This window comes from Rhincodon typus, chromosome 17 (genome assembly GCF_021869965.1).
Source record: "Rhincodon typus isolate 14 chromosome 17, sRhiTyp1.1, whole genome shotgun sequence".
Classification (NCBI taxonomy): domain Eukaryota; kingdom Metazoa; phylum Chordata; class Chondrichthyes; order Orectolobiformes; family Rhincodontidae; genus Rhincodon; species Rhincodon typus.
The window spans coordinates 27,797,332-27,815,198 of NC_063348.1; the positions used below are offsets into that span (position 1 = coordinate 27,797,332).

At 40.2% G+C, this 17,867-nt stretch overlaps 1 protein-coding gene across 7 annotated transcripts in view; it reads left to right on the top strand.

The window, feature by feature from the left end:
- dennd2b (DENN domain containing 2B) overlaps positions 1-17,867 on the top strand; it is a 397,329-nt gene that overhangs the window by 301,597 nt on the left and 77,865 nt on the right. For all 7 annotated transcript variants that reach the window (XM_048606823.1, XM_048606826.1, XM_048606822.1 and 4 more), the window contains exons 6-9: positions 3,615-3,830; positions 13,244-13,340; positions 16,916-16,960; positions 17,196-17,380. In XM_048606823.1, coding sequence (XP_048462780.1) covers positions 3,615-3,830; positions 13,244-13,340; positions 16,916-16,960; positions 17,196-17,380 — 543 coding nt within the window. The remainder of the gene's footprint in view (positions 1-3,614; positions 3,831-13,243; positions 13,341-16,915; positions 16,961-17,195; positions 17,381-17,867) is intronic.

The window sequence follows — 17,867 nt, forward strand, 5'->3', positions numbered from 1 at the left end:
AGTATCTTTTAGATAAGATCTAGCCCAGCATTAAAATAAAAATATAGCCTAGAATTTCCTGAGCAGTCTTGGCGTAATTACAATTTAAAAGTGGAGTTGCATGCATTATTTGTAAGGAAGTTTGCACAGAACAGTTATATGCCAATTTCACCATTAACTGTTATGCATAAACTTCTATTTATTTGCAGCACTAACAAGTTAAGCCCAAACACACTATCGCTTGTCGATATAGCCCCACTCTAAATGCAAAAGATCTGTTTGCTTCTTTCGTAGCTTCACAATAAAAATCTGCTGTTTTAGATTTGTGGTCAAACAAAGAGCAAACAGGCCCAAGGTCTCCTGATATTGGTGCAACCGAGATTGCTAGAATTAAATATTTTCATAGTCCTTATTTTAAAATATGTCAAACTGAGAGCTGCATTCTGCAGCACCAAAGACCTGTCACTTTCAATGAACCCGAAAATTTTCAGACCTTAGCTGGAGCATCCAATCCAGGGGGTGTAATATTGTTCAGCAAAGTAATCAGAGGCTTAGAGCAATGACATTGAGGTATCTTTTACAGAGGACAACCGTTTGCTATAGTTACTGCACTGGGACACTTCGGGAATTGAGGAATTTTGGTCATTTATTTTTTTGGTTCGGATCTGATTGCCATTATACTGTGCTTTGGTGTACTTGGAAATTGTGTGTATAAAAGATAGGCAGGTTTATTCCCATAATGCCACAAACGCCACCCTTGTGGTGACAGTGTGGAATGACATTGAAAATTTGTGAAATTGTTTATCAAAATTTGCTTTGGTTTATTTGTTTTCCAGTGAAATCACAAAATGTTTTCAATAACTTTTGTGCAGTGATTAGAGCTCTCAAATGATTAGCAGTTTTTCTTCTTTTTGTTAAATCTCTGTAAATCCAGGTTATACTAACAATCATGTACTACAACATAGAATCATACTAGCCATCTTTAAAAGTTCAGCGCTGCACCAATCCTAAAGACGTGGATTGTACAAGGCCCATTTTTAAGTGCATCTCAAAATTGGCGCCTACATGGTACTGCATGAAACAAGAAGAAACTTTATCAAAATATTTAAAGTGGATTCTGTGCAAGTGCTAGATGCTATCACCAATTTGCAGTGTCAATGGTAAGGCAATGTTTGCCCTTTGATACCAAGTTTAGAATGGCCCAACCTTAATATGAATGTCAGAGGTAATCAGAAAATGGTACATTAGCTTTTTCCGATTTTTATTTTGAGAGATCAAGAGGAGCATGAGTGGAAAATATTTGATGGGTTCTAGAACATGTTGGCAGTCCATTTACCTGTTTAATATTATGTGTTGAAAATTACTCTTGTGAAGACATTGATGTAGGGGTTTTTATGCAGGATGCAATTGGTGATCCATACACAACTTGCACTTGATGTTGTACTAGTTGCCTAAACTTATTTTAATATCAAACTTGCAATCAAATGCATTCCTATATTGCAAAACACAAAACTTGCCCTGACCTCTCACCATTATCCATATTTTTAGAACTTAAGACAGTTCTTGATGTGCTTAAAATTGATCACTTGGCGCCACAGATTAGTACAATTGAAAATGTGCTTATAGCAAAAACAAATTTAATAAAAATGTCTAGTCTTTGTCATAAAGACCAAATCTTATGAGCGGTGCAGCTCATAAATAGATATTTACTGCAAATATACTTTATAAGTTTATGTAATTTTAAAATGATATGGCAGATGGTAAAATTGCTGCTATCGTAGTACGTTTGTTTCATTATTAGCCAAGGCATAGAGTTTAAGAACAGGGAGGTGATGCTGGAACTGTATAAAACATTGCTTAGGCCACAGTTAGAGTATTGTGCACACTCCTGGAATCCACATTGTAGGAGGGATGTGATTGCACTAAGGAGAGTACAGAGGAGACATAGCAAGATGTTGCCTGGGCTGGAGAGTTTTAGTTATGAAGTTAAGAATGGATAGACTCGGGTTGTTTTCCTTGGAGCAGAGGAGACTGAGGGAGACATAACTGAGATGTATAAAACTGAGGGGTTTAGACAGGGTCAACGGGAAGAAACCTTTCCCCTTGGTGGAGGGATCAATGACCAGGAGCATAGATTTAAGGTAATGGCAGGAGGTTTAGAGAGGACATGAGGAAATATTTTTCAACCAAAGGGTAGTAGGAATCTGGAACTCCTTGCCTGTAAGGATGGTAGCAGCAGAAACCCTCATAGCATTTAAGAAGTTCTGAGATGTGCACTTGCAATGTCAAAGCAGATATGTCTATGGGCCAAATGCTGGGAATTGGATAAGAGTAGTTAGATGCTTGTTTTAAACCAGCATGACTTGAGAGTTGAAGGGCCTTTTTCTGTGCTGTAGGTCTCTATTATCTATGATAGTAATACTTGTTGCTTTTTGTAAAAGTTCATTTTGCGCTATGTTGTGATCAGAATTAATGTCTTACCCAGTAAATGAACTTACTTCTGTATTAACATTTTACAAAGTAAATTTGGGAGAAACACTGTCTCTTTTTATAGTTGGGGGAGTTTGCACATTACTGAGGAAGGCATCTTCAAATAAAGAATCCTGTGAACCTTTGCATTTGATAAAGGTTGATAAAGAAGTGTAGACTTAATCCATAAGGAGTTATTTCTTAATCTTCCTTGTGGACAATCTATTTCCTTTTCCAATCAAATCTGGATGGAAAATGGAAAATTAAAAAAAGTACTACAAAAGGCAAAAAAGAAAAACAAAACTATAAATCATAGGAAGAAATTTTATAGTAGACCAACATTACATTCACTGCTGCCGGAACTCAACTTTCAGTGCACACATTCCTAAGCAAAGCCCTGCGTATGCTTCCCATTTGCCAAGTGAATTGGATACACATCAAATGGACACAGTATTACAACGAAGAATGTGGACAACGATCTCCGAGATATGGACCCACCAGTAGGTTTCTGAAATTGTCATGCTCTTCTGGAATTCTATGTTACAGTGACATACGGGACAATAAGTTGACAAACATTTCTTATTGATAAAGGTGAGAGGTCAATGATAAAATTTGTTTTTGCTGACTCAGTATTTATTTTATACAGCGACTAAATAAGCTCAAGGCAAACTGATGCCAAGAGGTCACAGAATTTTATTCTGCTCGTGTAGGCACTGACAACATTGTTACTAGTAGAAAAATGAGCAAATGATCAAAATAATTTAAAACATATCAGGCAGAAAGAAATAATCTGCAAATTTATACAAACGAGAGCAGATGTCAAGCGCCTAATAGCTCAAGATTCTAAATGCTACGTTCAGACTCATTTTTCACTACTTTCATTGCTTTTATCCACCAATTCGCTGTGGCTATTTAGTGTTTATATTCAAACAAATTTGAATTCAGTTAGATTAGTTTGGAACAAACACTCATTCTGAATTCTTGAATTAATAAGCCTAGAGTATGCAAAATTGCATTTGTTTTGTCCATACAAACTTTGACTAGAAGTTTGAAGCAGAAAGTAGTATTTCAATGCCATCTGTTCAGAAGCTAGAGATTATGAAATAATATGTTGATGTTGTATACTCTATTGTTTCTTAATCTGGTCAATGATTTATCTTCCAAAGCTGCCTCCAAAACCCAGCAGTCTGTCATTGCGTCTGAGTAGTACCATAGACAGGAAGACTCTTAGACTACCACGACTATCCAAAAGACACAGCCATGATGATGTGCTGCTCCTGTCCCACCTTAGTGTGCCCTCATCCCCTACCAGCCTCAATGATGACAGCATGAGCACCACCAGTGAGCTGTTGTCTACCCGCCGGTCCAGGAGGATCCCTAAGGTAAGAAATCGTCTAAATGAATATCTTTTAAATTATGATATTAGAAAGAGGTTATGTTACAGAAGATGTACATGAATGATCAAAAATGTAAACTTAATAATCTGGGTGCTCCACTTTCCTCCCACAGTCCAATGATGTGCAGGCTTAGTGGATTGGCCATGCTAAATTGCTCATAGTGTCCAGGGATGTGTAGATTAGGTGGATTATAGGGGGATGTGTCTGGATGGAATGCTCTGAGGGTCAGTATGGACTTGTTGGGCCGAATGGCCTGTTTCCACACTAGGGATTCTATGATTCTATGATCAGAATGACACCAGACACATCATGGCCATTATCATTTTCCGGAAAGGAGTTTTGTTTAAAAGATCTTACCAAGGATCTATGATTCACTAAGTGATCACTAGGAATTAAGTGTGAAGCATTCCCCATTGTTGAACATGGGAATAGGCATCTTCCGAAGATATTTGGCAGCTTTGAAGATTGGTCAAGTGAGTATTAACACAATATGTTGTTTGCTGAACAAAAGGAAAGATTATTGTGGTCATTGTTGTCACTTAATAATGCATTTGAACCAGCTGTCTTGTTGCTGTGGGAATTGGAGTCTTGCAAATTGAAAAAGACCAACCTCCACCTGAACTCCTAGTTCTGAAGGGAAAAGTGGCAGAATGGTTCTACAAATGTTGCAGTTAGAGTTAACAGTGCATCGGCGTTATACTTTGAATATTTTAGTATTTTTTGGAGAATGCTTTAGAAATATGTTTTGTGTAAGGTTAGTGTTTGAAATCAAAAGCAGATTTGCATAGGTTCAGGATTTAATGGTTGTATTGATGAATCAGGAATGACTAGAGATATTACAATAGTCGGTGACATGACGATCCATCAGAAGAACTATACCTATTCTCGTAGAACTATGATTCAGTTTGCTGGTGTGGGCCGATGTGCTGAATTTTAGCCGTCTTCTGAATCCAAGGTGTTTTTAATGAAGCAGGAGGGTGGGATGATGAAAGCTAGCCACCCGTTATCAGCATGTAGGGTATTCACATAATTAAAAGACCTATTCAGGTCAATGATCAGAAGCTGCAGGGAAGATTCCAATTGGCCTTTGAGCCCCTGTGAGAACCAGAGCTTGGCAGATGCTTGGAGATAGCAGATAGGCGGCCAGGATCAATTTAATGCTTCCGCCCCTTGCAGGCTCCAAACCTAAATGGTCACAGCTATGAAGGCAGGGTTTTCCCTCCGAAAATATTGTCCTTCTCTATAACCATTTCTTCCTTCAGTTTTTAAAAAAAGTGCTAAGAGAGGGCCACAGGAACAGGGGTTGCCTCTATTTTTGAGGTACCCTTGCTCTCTGCCTTACCTGCAGAAGGCCACAAGACATTGGAACATGAGTAGGCTATTCGGCCCCTCAGGTTTGCGTCACCATTCAATAGGGTCATGGTTGATCTGACGTTCCTCATGTTACTTCCCTGATATTTCCTCATGATCCTTGATTTCTCTTCTGATCAAGAATCTATTATCTCAGCCTTACATACACAGAAGGACTTTGACCCCACATGTTGCATGGAGTTCCAAAAATACTCAATACTCGAGTGAAGAAACTTCTCTTCAGCCTTAAATTGGCACCCCTTTGTCCTGAGACTATGTCCTCTAGTCTTAGATTCTTCCATGAGGGGAAATATCCTCTCAGCATTAATCCTGTCAAGAACCGTATGTGTTTCGTTGACATCACCGCTCATTCTTTTTAATTCCAATGAGTAGAGTTCCAACCTATTTAGTCTTTGCTCATAAGACAATGTCTCCTTACAGGGATTATCCTAGTGAAGGGGATGCAATGGCCTAGTGGTATGGTTGCTTGACTGTTAATCCGGTGACCCAGGTAATGTTCTGTGGACCCAGGTTTGAATCCTGCCACAGCAGATGGTGGAATTTGAATTCAAAAAAGGAAATCTGGAATTAAGAGTCTAACGATTTACCATGAATCCATTGCCCACTGTTGGAAAAACCCATCTGGTTATCGTAGATCATAGATCATAGAATCCCTACAGTGTGGAAACAGGCCCTTCGGCCCAACAAGTCCACACCGACCCTCGGAGCATCCCACCCGGATCCATCCCCCTATAACCCACCTAATCTACACATCCCTGTGCACTGTGGGCAATTTAGCATGGCCAATCCACCTACCCTGCACGTCTTTGGACTGTCGGAGGAAACTGGAGCACCCGGAGGAAACCCATGCAGACATGGGAGAATGTGCAAACTCCACACAGACAGTCACCCCAGGGTGGAATTATGAGGCAGCAATGGTAACCACTGAGCCACCGTGCCGCCCGCTCACGAATGTCCTTTAGGGAAGGAAACTGCCATCCTTACCTGGTCTGGCCTACATTTGACTCCAGACCCACAGCAATGTGGTTGACTCTTAACTGCTGTCTTGGCAATTATGGATGGGCAATAAATGCTGCCTAGCCAGTGACACCCATATCCCATGAATGAATGAAAAAAAAAACCTTCTCTGAACTGCCTCCAATGAAATAATGCCTTTTCGTAAATAAGGGTACCAAAACCAAATGCTCCCAGTATTCTGGATATGGTCTCACCATCACCTTGTAAAGTTTCAAAAAGTCTTCCCTACTTTCATATTCCTACCCCTTGAAATGAGAGCCAATGTTCCATTAATCTTCCTGATTACCTGCTGCATCGGTATGCTAGCTTTGTGTTTTTTGCACAAGAACCCCCAAATATCTTCAAGTGTTGCAGCTTTCTGTAGTTTTTCTCCACTTAAATATTGCTCTGTGTTTTTGTTTTCCCTCCCAAAATGAATGACTTCACATTTTTTCATATTTTTCTGCATTTGCCAACTTCTTTCCCACCTACTTAACCTATAAATATCCCTCTGTTAACTGTTTGTATCTCTCATGCAACCTGCCTTTCCACGTATTTTTGTGTTGTCTGCAAATTTGGCTACAGTGCGTTCATTTCCTTCCTCTAAGCCATTCACATATATCGTAAAAAGTTGTGGCCCCGGCTCTGATCTCTGTAGAACCTCACTAGTCACGGTTGCCAGCCTGAGAAAGAACCCATTATCCCAATTTGCAGTTTCCTGCCCATTAGCCAATTCTCTATCCTTGCCAAAATACTACTTCCAGTATCATGGGATCTCGTCCCTTTTAGACCTTTTGTGAGGAGCCTTGTCAAACACCTTCTTGAGGTCCAAACACAGCACATCAACTGGTTCCCCTGTGTGCACTCCGGGCAGGCAACACTCAGCAGTGGGCAACAGCTCCTTCAGAGTCGGAGGGCATCCCATGTTCTCCAAGTACTAAGACCTGTCACTGTCTTAATTAGATGGTGAGCAGAGTAAAAGCTCTGCAATCTGTGTGGTGATTAGATACAATTTCTTGGCGTGGAGAAATGCATGGAATTGGGCGGGCATATTGATTTACTAAATAGCAAAGGGCAAGAGCAACGTTCGAATGGAGCACAATGTAAGTTGGAGGAACAGCACTTCGTCCTTCAGTTAAGCACTCTGCAGCCTTCTAAGATCCACCAATTTCAGACTCTACTCATTTTGATTTCTTTTTATTTGTAAAGTTCAGTTTTCTCCTTTTTCTTGCTTTCAGATGGCAGCAGTTCATCCTTCTGCAACTCTCACCTCCTCTGGACATGTATTTTTTTAATATAGAGTCAGTCGGCTGTATAGCATGGAAACGGGCCCTTTGGTCCAACTCATCCACGTCAACCAGATTTAGTACTTTACCACTCTCTTCAGCTCTGCACAACCGACTCGTCTATAATTTAATTAATCACTTGTCTTTCATCCTTTCAGAGACTTCATTGTCCTTTTGCCGCCTTTGTCTATACTTCTGCACCTGACCCCCAAAACCCCCCTTATCAATCTTCACTGCTTAGAACTTTTCCTAGTTCTGCTGGTAGATCATCAGCCTAGAATGCTAACATTTCTTTTCCCCTCCAGAGATGCTGCCTGCTCTGCTGAATATTTGCAGTGTTTGCTGTTTTTAATTCTGATTTCCTGCAGCCTCAGTATTTTGATGTTGCAGTTGGCTGATGTTTGGAAAGAAAGATAATCAATCACGTAGCCTGGAGCTACTGAGTGGAAAGAATTTTTAAATCACAAAGAGGAATGTGCTCTTCCACCTCCTTTACACGCACTGTCTGTATGCTGTACTTTCCCATCCCAGTAGCTGTTCCAAGAGCTTGAAAAACATAGTATAAGATTCCTTTGTACAGGAAGAAAGCCAAGTATATACATGAGACTGCTGCAAATCATCAGGAAAGAAGGTAGTCTGATTCTCCCCAAGTTACTGAGCTACCAAATTCCAGAGAATTATTGCCTAGACCTCCCCCAAGTCTGCAGTACAGAGTTAAATATTCTCCTGCCAACTCCATGACAAAGTGCCTGAAAATATCTGATCATCCTGGTAGTCTGGAACGAGATCAGTGCCACAATGGAGGTGCTTGAGAGCTTGCCACACATCAATGGCTGCCCAGAAGATCTCCATAGCAATGATTTCAACGCAATGCCTGATTAGCTTTGGTATCAAACCAAGTCCCGAAAAAGCATGTCAACTTTTCCATCAAGAAATCTATATTCTTTTGCTTGTTTAATAAATATAAGATACTATGTTAACCAGTTTGCTAAACCAAAGCCTTTTACTGTTGAGGCAATAATTGTTTAATATATAGTCATATGTAGCTTGCCCCATATTTTTGATATTAATAGGTAATGGGGCTGAAAGGTGTAAAACTTTTCTGTATTCAAGTGCATTCCAAACACTACCTGCTCCTCCCTCTCAGCACCAACACAGCGCTACTACAGAGATGGCTCAAGCTACAAGAATCTCTTCACCTCTAACGTTATACCTTAAATAGAAGTTGTTACTAAGTCAAAGATCAGTCAATACACAGATTTGGGGTGAACTTCTGGTTGGCCCAATGATATTAGTGGTGCATCTGTGAGATATGCTGAAGGACAAAACCAGTTACCCATGAGCCGTGATGAATCCAATAGGTCCGGTGCACTGGTACAGTGCAGTGGAAAGTGGAGCTGCATCTAGACCTGTTGGAGAGAAGGAATGGTAAGTTGAGGTTGGGGGAGGTGTGGGAGTGAGGTGGTAGCCTGAACTGAGTGCTCCTCTTGGCCCGACAAAGTATTTTTTAAAAAGTTAAAAGCATTGTTTTGGTCTGAGCATCCTCTAGTAATTCTTTAAATGACTATTTATCATGCCACAAAGTATCTTCAGAATCTGGGACTAGTAAGTACTTTGCATGCTGTGCTCATTTCTCTGTCAAATTTGCAAACTGGCCCTGATTTGTGTATCTTCCATATCTCCTCATGTTTGGAATGGGAGCACTGGCTGCTATTTAAAGACTTGCTTGAAAGTTGTATCAGGTGAGCAAATTGAGACAGAATTACACTATATGAGTCCAGAAGGCTTTTCTACCATTCAGTTAGATCATATCTGACTCGTACGTTAACTCTTTTGCTTTCATTTGTTCTTGTGATTTAAGTATTGCTGGCAAGGTTGTAGTTCCCCTTGAGAAGATGGTGGTGAAACTTCAGTCCATCTTGACTAAGTGGTACCGGAGGTGGGGGTGTGATTGTTGAAAGTGGTAGATGTGGTGCCAATCAAGTGGGTTGTTTTGTCCTAGATGGTGTCAAGCTTCTTGAGTGTTGTTGGAGCTTCATTTATCCAGGATAGTGATGAGTGTTTCATCACACTTCTGACTTGAGCCTTGTAGACAGGCTTTGGGGATACAGGAGGTGAGTTAATCACTGCAGAATTCCCAGCCTGTGACCTTCTCTTGCAGCCAAGATATGTATACAACCTGTCCATTTAAGGTTGTGGTCAATGGTACCCTCCAGGATGTTGACGTTAGGAGATTCAGCAATAGTAATGCTATTGAACATCAATGGAGATGGCAAGTGTCATTCATTTTGGCAATAGTCATTGCCAGGTACACATTTGGCATAAATGTTAATAGCATTTGTTGGTCTATGCAATAATGTTCTGCTTCAAGTCGTGCTGTACATGGGTATGGACTGAGAAGTTGCGAATGGTACTGAACACTGTGCAATCATCAGCAAACATCCCCACCTCATGATAGAAAGTGAAGTAGCTGAAGATGAAAAGTGCTTAGAACACTCGCTGCTGCAATGATATCTTAAGGCTCAAATAATTGGTCTTCAACACCCACAGTGATCTTCCTTTTGGCTCATTATGATTCAACCAGTGACAAGAGTTAACAAAAACAGAAATTGCTGGAAAAGCTCAGCAGGTCTGGCAGCATCTGTGACGAGAAATCAGAGTTAACGTTTCGGGTCTGGTGACTCTTCCTCAGAACTCAGCACTCAGTGACAAGAATTCCCCTGATTCCCATTGTCTTACATTTTACTGTGGCTTCTTGATTTTATAATTGGTCAAATGATATCTTGAGGATGGCACCTCATTTTTTAGACTTTCCTGGTTCTGCTCCTACCTGGCTGTCCTGCATTCCTCATCGAAAAATAATGTGATCCCCAGGCTTGATGCAGTTGAAAGATAGAACAAAGAACAAAGAAAATTACAGCACAGGAATAGACCCTTTGGCCCTACAAGCCTGCACCAATATGCTGTTGTCACCACTAAAACCCCCTACCCTTCTGGGGACCGTATCCCTCTATTCCCATCCTATTCATGTATTTATCAAGACGCCCTTTAAGAGTCACGAAAGTATTTGCTTCCACTACCTCCCCCAGCAGCGAGTTCCAGGCACCCACCACCCTCTGTGTTTAAAAAAAACCTGCCTCGTACATCACCTTTAAACCTTGCCCCTCGCATCTTTAAACCTATGCTCCCTATTAACTGAGTCTTTTACCCTGGGAAACAGTTTCTGACTGTCCACTCTGTCCATGCCCTTCGTAATCTTGTTAGACCTCTATCAGGTCGCCCCTCAACCTCCGTCGTTCCAGTGAGAGCAACCCAAGTTTCTCCAATCTCTCCTCATAGCTAATGCCCTCCATACCAGGCAACGTCCTGGTAAATCTTTTCTGTACCCTCTCCAAAACCACCACATCCTTCTGGTAGTGTGGCGACCAGAATTGAACACTATTCCAAATGCGGCCCAACTATGGTTCTATAAAGCTGCAACATTACCTGCCAGTTTTTAAACTCAATGCCCCAGCCGATGCAGGCAAGCATGTCATATGCCTTGTTGATGACCTTCTCCACCTGCATTGCCACTTTCAGTGACCTGTGTACCTATACACCCAAATCCCTCTGCCTCTCAGTACTCTTAAGGGTTCTGCCATTTACTGTATGTTTTCCATCTGGATTAGTCCTTCTGAAGTGTAGTACCTGACATTTTTCTGGATTAAACTCCATCTGCCACCTCTCTGCCCTAGTCAGAAACCGATCTATATCCAGCTGTATCCTTTGACGGTCCTCATCGCTATCCGCAATTCCACCAATCTTTGTGTCATCCGCAAACTTACTAATCAAACCAGTCATATTTTCCTCCAAATCATTTATGTGTATTACAAATAGCAAAGGTCCCAACACTGATCTCTGAGGAATGCCACTAGTCACAGCCCTCCATTCAGAAACACACCCTTCGACTCCTACCCTCTGTCTTCCATGACCGAGCCAGGTTTTTATCCATCTTGCAAGCTCAGCTCTGACCCAGTGCGACTTTACCTTCTGTATCAGCCAGCCATGAGGGACTTTGTCAAAGTCCTTACTGAAGTCCATGTAGACAACATCCACTGCCCTACCCTCATTGATCATCTTTGTTACTTCCTCAAAAAACTCAATCAAGTTAGTAGGACACGGCCTCCCCTTCACAAAACCATGTTGCCTCTCGCTAATACGCCCACTTATTTCCAAGTGGGAGTAAATCCTGTCTCGAAGAATCCTCTCCAATAATTTCCCTACCACTGACGTAAGGCTCACCGACCTGTAATTAGTTGGATTATCCTTATACACTTCTTAAACAAAAGAACAATATTCTCCAATCCTCTGGGACCTCCCCTGCCAGTGAGGATACAAAGATTTCTGTCAAGGCCCCAGCAGTTTCCTTCCTTGCCTCTTTCAGTATTCTCGGGTATATCCCATCAAGCCCTGGGGACTTACCTACCTTAATGTTTTCAAGACCTCAGTACCTCCTCCCTTTTGATCTCGACATGACCCAAACTATCTACACCCCCTTCCCCAGACTCATCATCCACCAAGTACTGTCACTTGACAACAGCCCCTCCATAAACCAACTTCTGGAAGCAGTGACTGCACTGATGCAAATCTTCACCACTTCAACATCACCACTCTGCTGCCCTCTTCCAGGTCTAGCTTTTTGGTTATAGATTGTGGTTGAATACTATTCTTCCATTGTGAATGTCCCTGATTTGAATTGCCAAATGTGGCCTGAATCTATCCCGTTTAGTAGAGCAGTAATGCCACACAACAGAATGGTAGCTCTCTTAGTTTTTCCACATGGCTCCAGATTAGGGAGGACTTTTGCTGAGTTGACAGAGCAGTGTGTGGCTTTGTCATTCTCATTGGCTATGTTGAAGGCAGGTTGTCTGTCAAGTTGTATTCTTGATGAGAATTTCTATAGAAGCTTGAAGTAACTGAGTGGCTTGCATGGCCATTTCAAAGGACAGTTGAGAGTCACTCATATAGATGTGCACATGAAATCACGTTTAGGCCAGAACCAGGTAATGACAGCAGATTTCTTTGCTTGAAGAACACTGATGAACCAGGTGGGTTTTCAGGACAATCAAATAGATTATTGCAATAAGTACTGAAACTAGCCCTTCATTTATGATTTCTTTAATAAATTGAATTTAAATTCCATCAACTACCAAATACTAATAAAATACTGACACTGGACAGAAACTGTTCCTGAATGAAATAGAATCATAGAATCCCTACAGGTGGAAAAAGGCCATTCGGCCCAACAAGTCCACTCCGCCCCTCCGAAGAGTATTCCACCCAGACCCAACCCCTTATCCTTGCCCTATAACCCTGCATTTCCCATGTCTAATTCACCTAACTTACACACCCCTGGACACTATGGGCAGTTAGCATGGCCAATCCACCAGCCTGCACATCTTTGGACTATGGGAGGAAACCGGAGCACCCGGAGGAAACCCACGCAGACACGGGGAGAATGTGCAAACTCCACACACAGTCACTCAAGGGTGGAATTGACCCCGGGTCTCTGGCAATGAGGCAGCAGCTCTAACCACTGAGGCTAAACAACAAATGCTACCCTCATATAAATTTTGGGGTTTGAGCTGCCCTCGAACACAGTGAGTCTGACATGGTTTGAACACACAACCTTCCAATTTGGAGTCAGACACACTGTCACTAGCCCACACCATACTTAAAATGTTTTATATGTTCTTTAACTTGTAGCTTGTTCGGAAAATTAACGGCATCTATAGTGCAAAAAGAGGGAAGAAAAGGCTGAAGAAATTGTCGCTATCAAATTTTGAAAATGCATCATTGCGAGGTAAGGAAATATGTTCATTGCCAGCGTGGTTTGGGTACTTATCCAAATCACCTTCCTTTATTCCTCCAATAAAAATAAGAGGACCTGAATGCCAAACAATAAAAACAGTTAAATCATCCACTGCTTGGCACAGGATTATGAGCAACACTCTCAATTAAGAAATCCTCAAGCGTTTTTCTGAAAGCGAACAACTTTCCCTTCTCTCTCAGGACACTAATGATTGTGGTCTTCTTTGCAAATATTTAGTGATAAATGATTGGAAACCATAAATTCTCAGTTTATTGTCCCACATTTCTCTTTCCATTTTTCCTTCTAATCCCAAATACAGAATGGCAGCCCATTCGCAATGATCTCTTAACCAAATGAGGAGGTATTCACCTTGGTCCAACAGAAATGGTGACAGGAAAACATTTTGAGGTTGATTTTCATCCACAGTTCTAACCCTGTTCTAAATCTAAAATAACTGGTGAAACTCTTCTTAAAAATGAGTTGTAAATATCATTTCCTGGTGTACGCTTACATACTTAAATAACTACAGTACAAAATTGAACAGGCCACAAGGAAAAACGTTAGTGGAGTAGCAAAAGAACATTGGTCGAGGGAACACGTTGGAGCTGAGCAGGGAAAAAAATTACGTACAAATGAAAACTGAAAGATAAACATTTGCCAATTTATTCTCCAATCTAGTGCCAATTACTCAGCAATTCAAACCTATAAACATTGTTAAACAATATTTTTATTTGCAAATGCTGTTTGAAGAACCAAAATCATATTTTTGCTATTCTGTATGTTGAGAGCTGTTAAAAAGTTAATTATTCTTGCTTTATTCCCAGGGGTGGGAATTGTGTTGATTTTCTTGAATCTGCAGAGATACCAGCTGACTTATGTTACATATTTGAAGCCTTCTGTAACTAAATGTACTTACCATGCCATAAACATGATAGAGCTGATTTAGGCAAATAATTTTTAAGTGATTGAGTGTAAGCAAACAAAATAGTTACTGGGGGTCTTTAACCTTGTCCATATTGACCTAGTTGGAAGTAACATAAATACCAGAGATAAGTTAATTTTCCTCTTTATTATTTCATTGACTTGCTTTAAAATGCAATACTTAAATAGGGCATGTAGGTTTCCAATTACAATCTGACAATCTTTATTTAAGTTCATTTTTTCCTCACTTTTGAAGCTTTTTGAACAAATGATATGGTAGCTCTAAGGGCTGCTAAGCTTCAGACCTAATTCAGTGCCAATACTGTTGTATCACTGCCTATCAGGCAGTAAGCAGGAATAGTCTAAGTCTTGATTTTTAAGTGCTATTCTTCACTTGATATCTCCCACATCTCCTTCTGGACCATTGCCCTCAGTATGGATGGGATGAACAAGAATGCCAATGTCACCCTTTCATGAAACTTGAGCCAAACTCTTTGAAACCAGAGGATTGGTTTGAAAATCATGAGTGGTTTCTTTCAAATATTGTGACAATACTATGGCTTTAAGAGGTCTATTTGTCCTGTTTTTTTTCTTTTGAGAAGAAATATTGAGACAGGTGAGAGCAGTCTGCTCAAAGCCAGTAAAGTAAACAGTTTGTGAGGCCTTGGGTTTTTTTTTTAAAAAGTTGGAATATTAGAAGCAGCATGAATAGGTGGGGTCAAACTCCCACAGAACCAGGATTTTTAGTTTTAGCTTTCAGCAGTTACTGAGGTCTTGAAGCTGAATGTGGAAGTTCTTATTTCTCTCTCTCTTACAGCTAAAAGCTGGGGTTCTCTTGCTGTTGCTAGAATTGCATGAGATAATCTATTTTGCCTTTGCCAAGGGTGTGGTTATGGACTGTTGCTATTTTGGAACAGTTAATTACTAGTCATTTATATATAAACTACTAGTAATTGACATATATAATATATATTTTATATATATATATTATTTTGTTAAGCATTTTGATAGAGTTACAGTTAAGTCAATTCTTCTATTATTGGGATTTTGTCTGAATTTTAACTGTAGTGTAAAAATGGCAAATAGTTTGACCAATTTAATTGCATCTGGAATGTAATGCCTTACACTTACCTTTAAAATAAGAAAAAAGTTAGCGTCTAGGCTGTCGTCTTAATATAATTTGAGGGGGTTTAGTCTGGTCCATAACAATATAAACCAGTACAGATAGATAATTGATTATGAAGGGTGGGTAAGGTCTGTTTAAACACATGGAAATAGACCCCATATACCAACCACTATGTAGTAGAACCAGAAATGAGGCCAACCACCACATCAGACTGGACCACATAAAAAACAAGCGGGACAGACCAACAATGCTTCATCAGAGGCGCACTGATGATGTTACCTAGCATGGTGACGAAGTGTCTGCAAAGCAACGTACCAGCTCAGTAAATAAATCAACAACCCCATCCACAACCTGAGCTACACGTCTTCTCCAAAACTTTAACCTGTCATGTAGTGTTATAATGATGAGTACAGTTGTGCTGCTCATTTCATACAATCAACAATAATTCTCAATTTTATAGTACTCTTTACAAAGGGAAACATCTCAAAGTGTGTTACACTGAAGACTACAAAATTCTGGTGGGTGATTAGGAGGGGAAAGTTTAAATATAGAAGGTAAGTTGGGAAATGCAATGCATAGTGGAAGAAAATTGTTTCAGAGTGATTTTTAGTCATGAGGGTGGAGAGATGTGATTATGGAGGGCAGGAGTGTCGTGCTAAATGAGGGACCGTGAATAATGAAATTACTAAAGTGAGAAGCTTAGTGTTAGAGCAGAGAAGGGATGCAAGGACTTGAAAATTAGACCAAAGATATAAATCTAGGGTTTCCATAGTGCCGATGTTGAATGAGAATGTGTGAGAGGGGAAATGAAAGGTAACCATCCTGCATGAGATTGCCCTCTGCAGCTTATCTCCTGCAGAATATGTAGGTCTATATTGGCTCTGTGTAACTGATTATCAATCGGCAAAAGGACAGCCAGCCATGCTGTTCTGACCTGGTTTCTGAACTCCTGTTAGCAGCAGAAAAGTTGTAAAACTTTACAGCCTTCTTATGGAATGGCAACTTAGGTTAGAATTGGCTAAAGAAATTGTATTTCTCTTGATCAATTCGAATTTGCATGTCCGGAATTAAGAATTTGCTGTGCAGCAAATAGGAGGCACAATTGTGGCAGTATGTCAGATTGTAAGTAATCAGTGAGCCTGACAGCATGAAGACAACCATCACCCTCTCACACCAGTGGTGTTTGTGTCACTTCCACCATGTTTCTCTGCTGGCATCAACTATCATTATTTTGACAAAGAACATTTTAAAACACAGAAGCTAAAATTCTTAAGAATTCTTTAGATTGTTAATCATGAGGCTGAGTAAGAGGTAAACTAACCTACTGCCTTACACACTACTGAATTAACACAGAAAATTCTACTGTGAACTTTCATTTTTTTTCAAAGAAGCTAAACTTTTAACTGCTTTTGCAGGAGCAAAGACTGTTTAGTCTATATTTTCTAAACTTTCCTGAACTAAGTTTTGTTTTGCTTTGCTTTGCTGGAATCTTCACTCAGCTTCTTCATCTCTTCCACAGATGAGAACAGTGAGAGTGAGAGCGACTCGGATGACAGGTTTAAAGGTGAGAGGCCAGGCTGTCTTGAATGAAAGTGCATGCTGCTGCCTTTATACCTGTATAACACTGAACTTTGTGAGATCTAGTGCTGCATGCAATAATTGATAGAACTCGGAGAAAAGAACAAAATCCATAAACTGCAGGTTAATCTCTAAGATGATAACTTTGCTTTATTTCAAGGTTATCTTTGTTGAGTGTAAAAACACCTTGAACTGTATTTGGATTTTCTTTTGTTTTCCAGCTCACACACAACGCTTGGTCCACATTCAGTCAGTCCTAAAGAAAGCTCCCAGTTACCGCACATTAGAACGAGAGCTTATCGAATGGCAAGAGCGGGAACTCTTTGAATATTTTGTGGTGATATCGCTGAAGAAAAAGCCTTCAAAGAACACATACATCCCTGAAGTATCCTATCAATTTCCAAAGGTGAATGCTTTAATTTTTAAAAAAAGCCTAGCGTCCGAGATAAATGTTAGACTTGTGTCAATTAACGTGGAAATGTCAGACTTTAAAATATAGAAAATGGTAAACCAAATAATTGCCCAATATCTGGACAGTATTTATTGTTCCTGGAAGGTGAATAATATTTTTTGCAAATAACTTCTTAACAGTTAATTTTCTATATGAATTTAATCTGCCTTCAGATTATTAGTTTTGCTTCACCTGCAGGAATTGTTGTATTTAATAGGAACCCTGATTGTGAAATTATGAAACCAGTAAAATTACAGACTCCAGTAATCTTTTTTCCCCACATATATCTAAAATAGCTTTCATTGCTGATCTTCCTGCTTCTTGTCTCCATCCAACTTCAATATGGCTCGGTGGACATGACAGTAAAATAGAGTGAGAAAGGAAAATAAAAACAAACAATAATGAGAACAAAGTCAGCCTGTTAACACATATAGCAAATCAA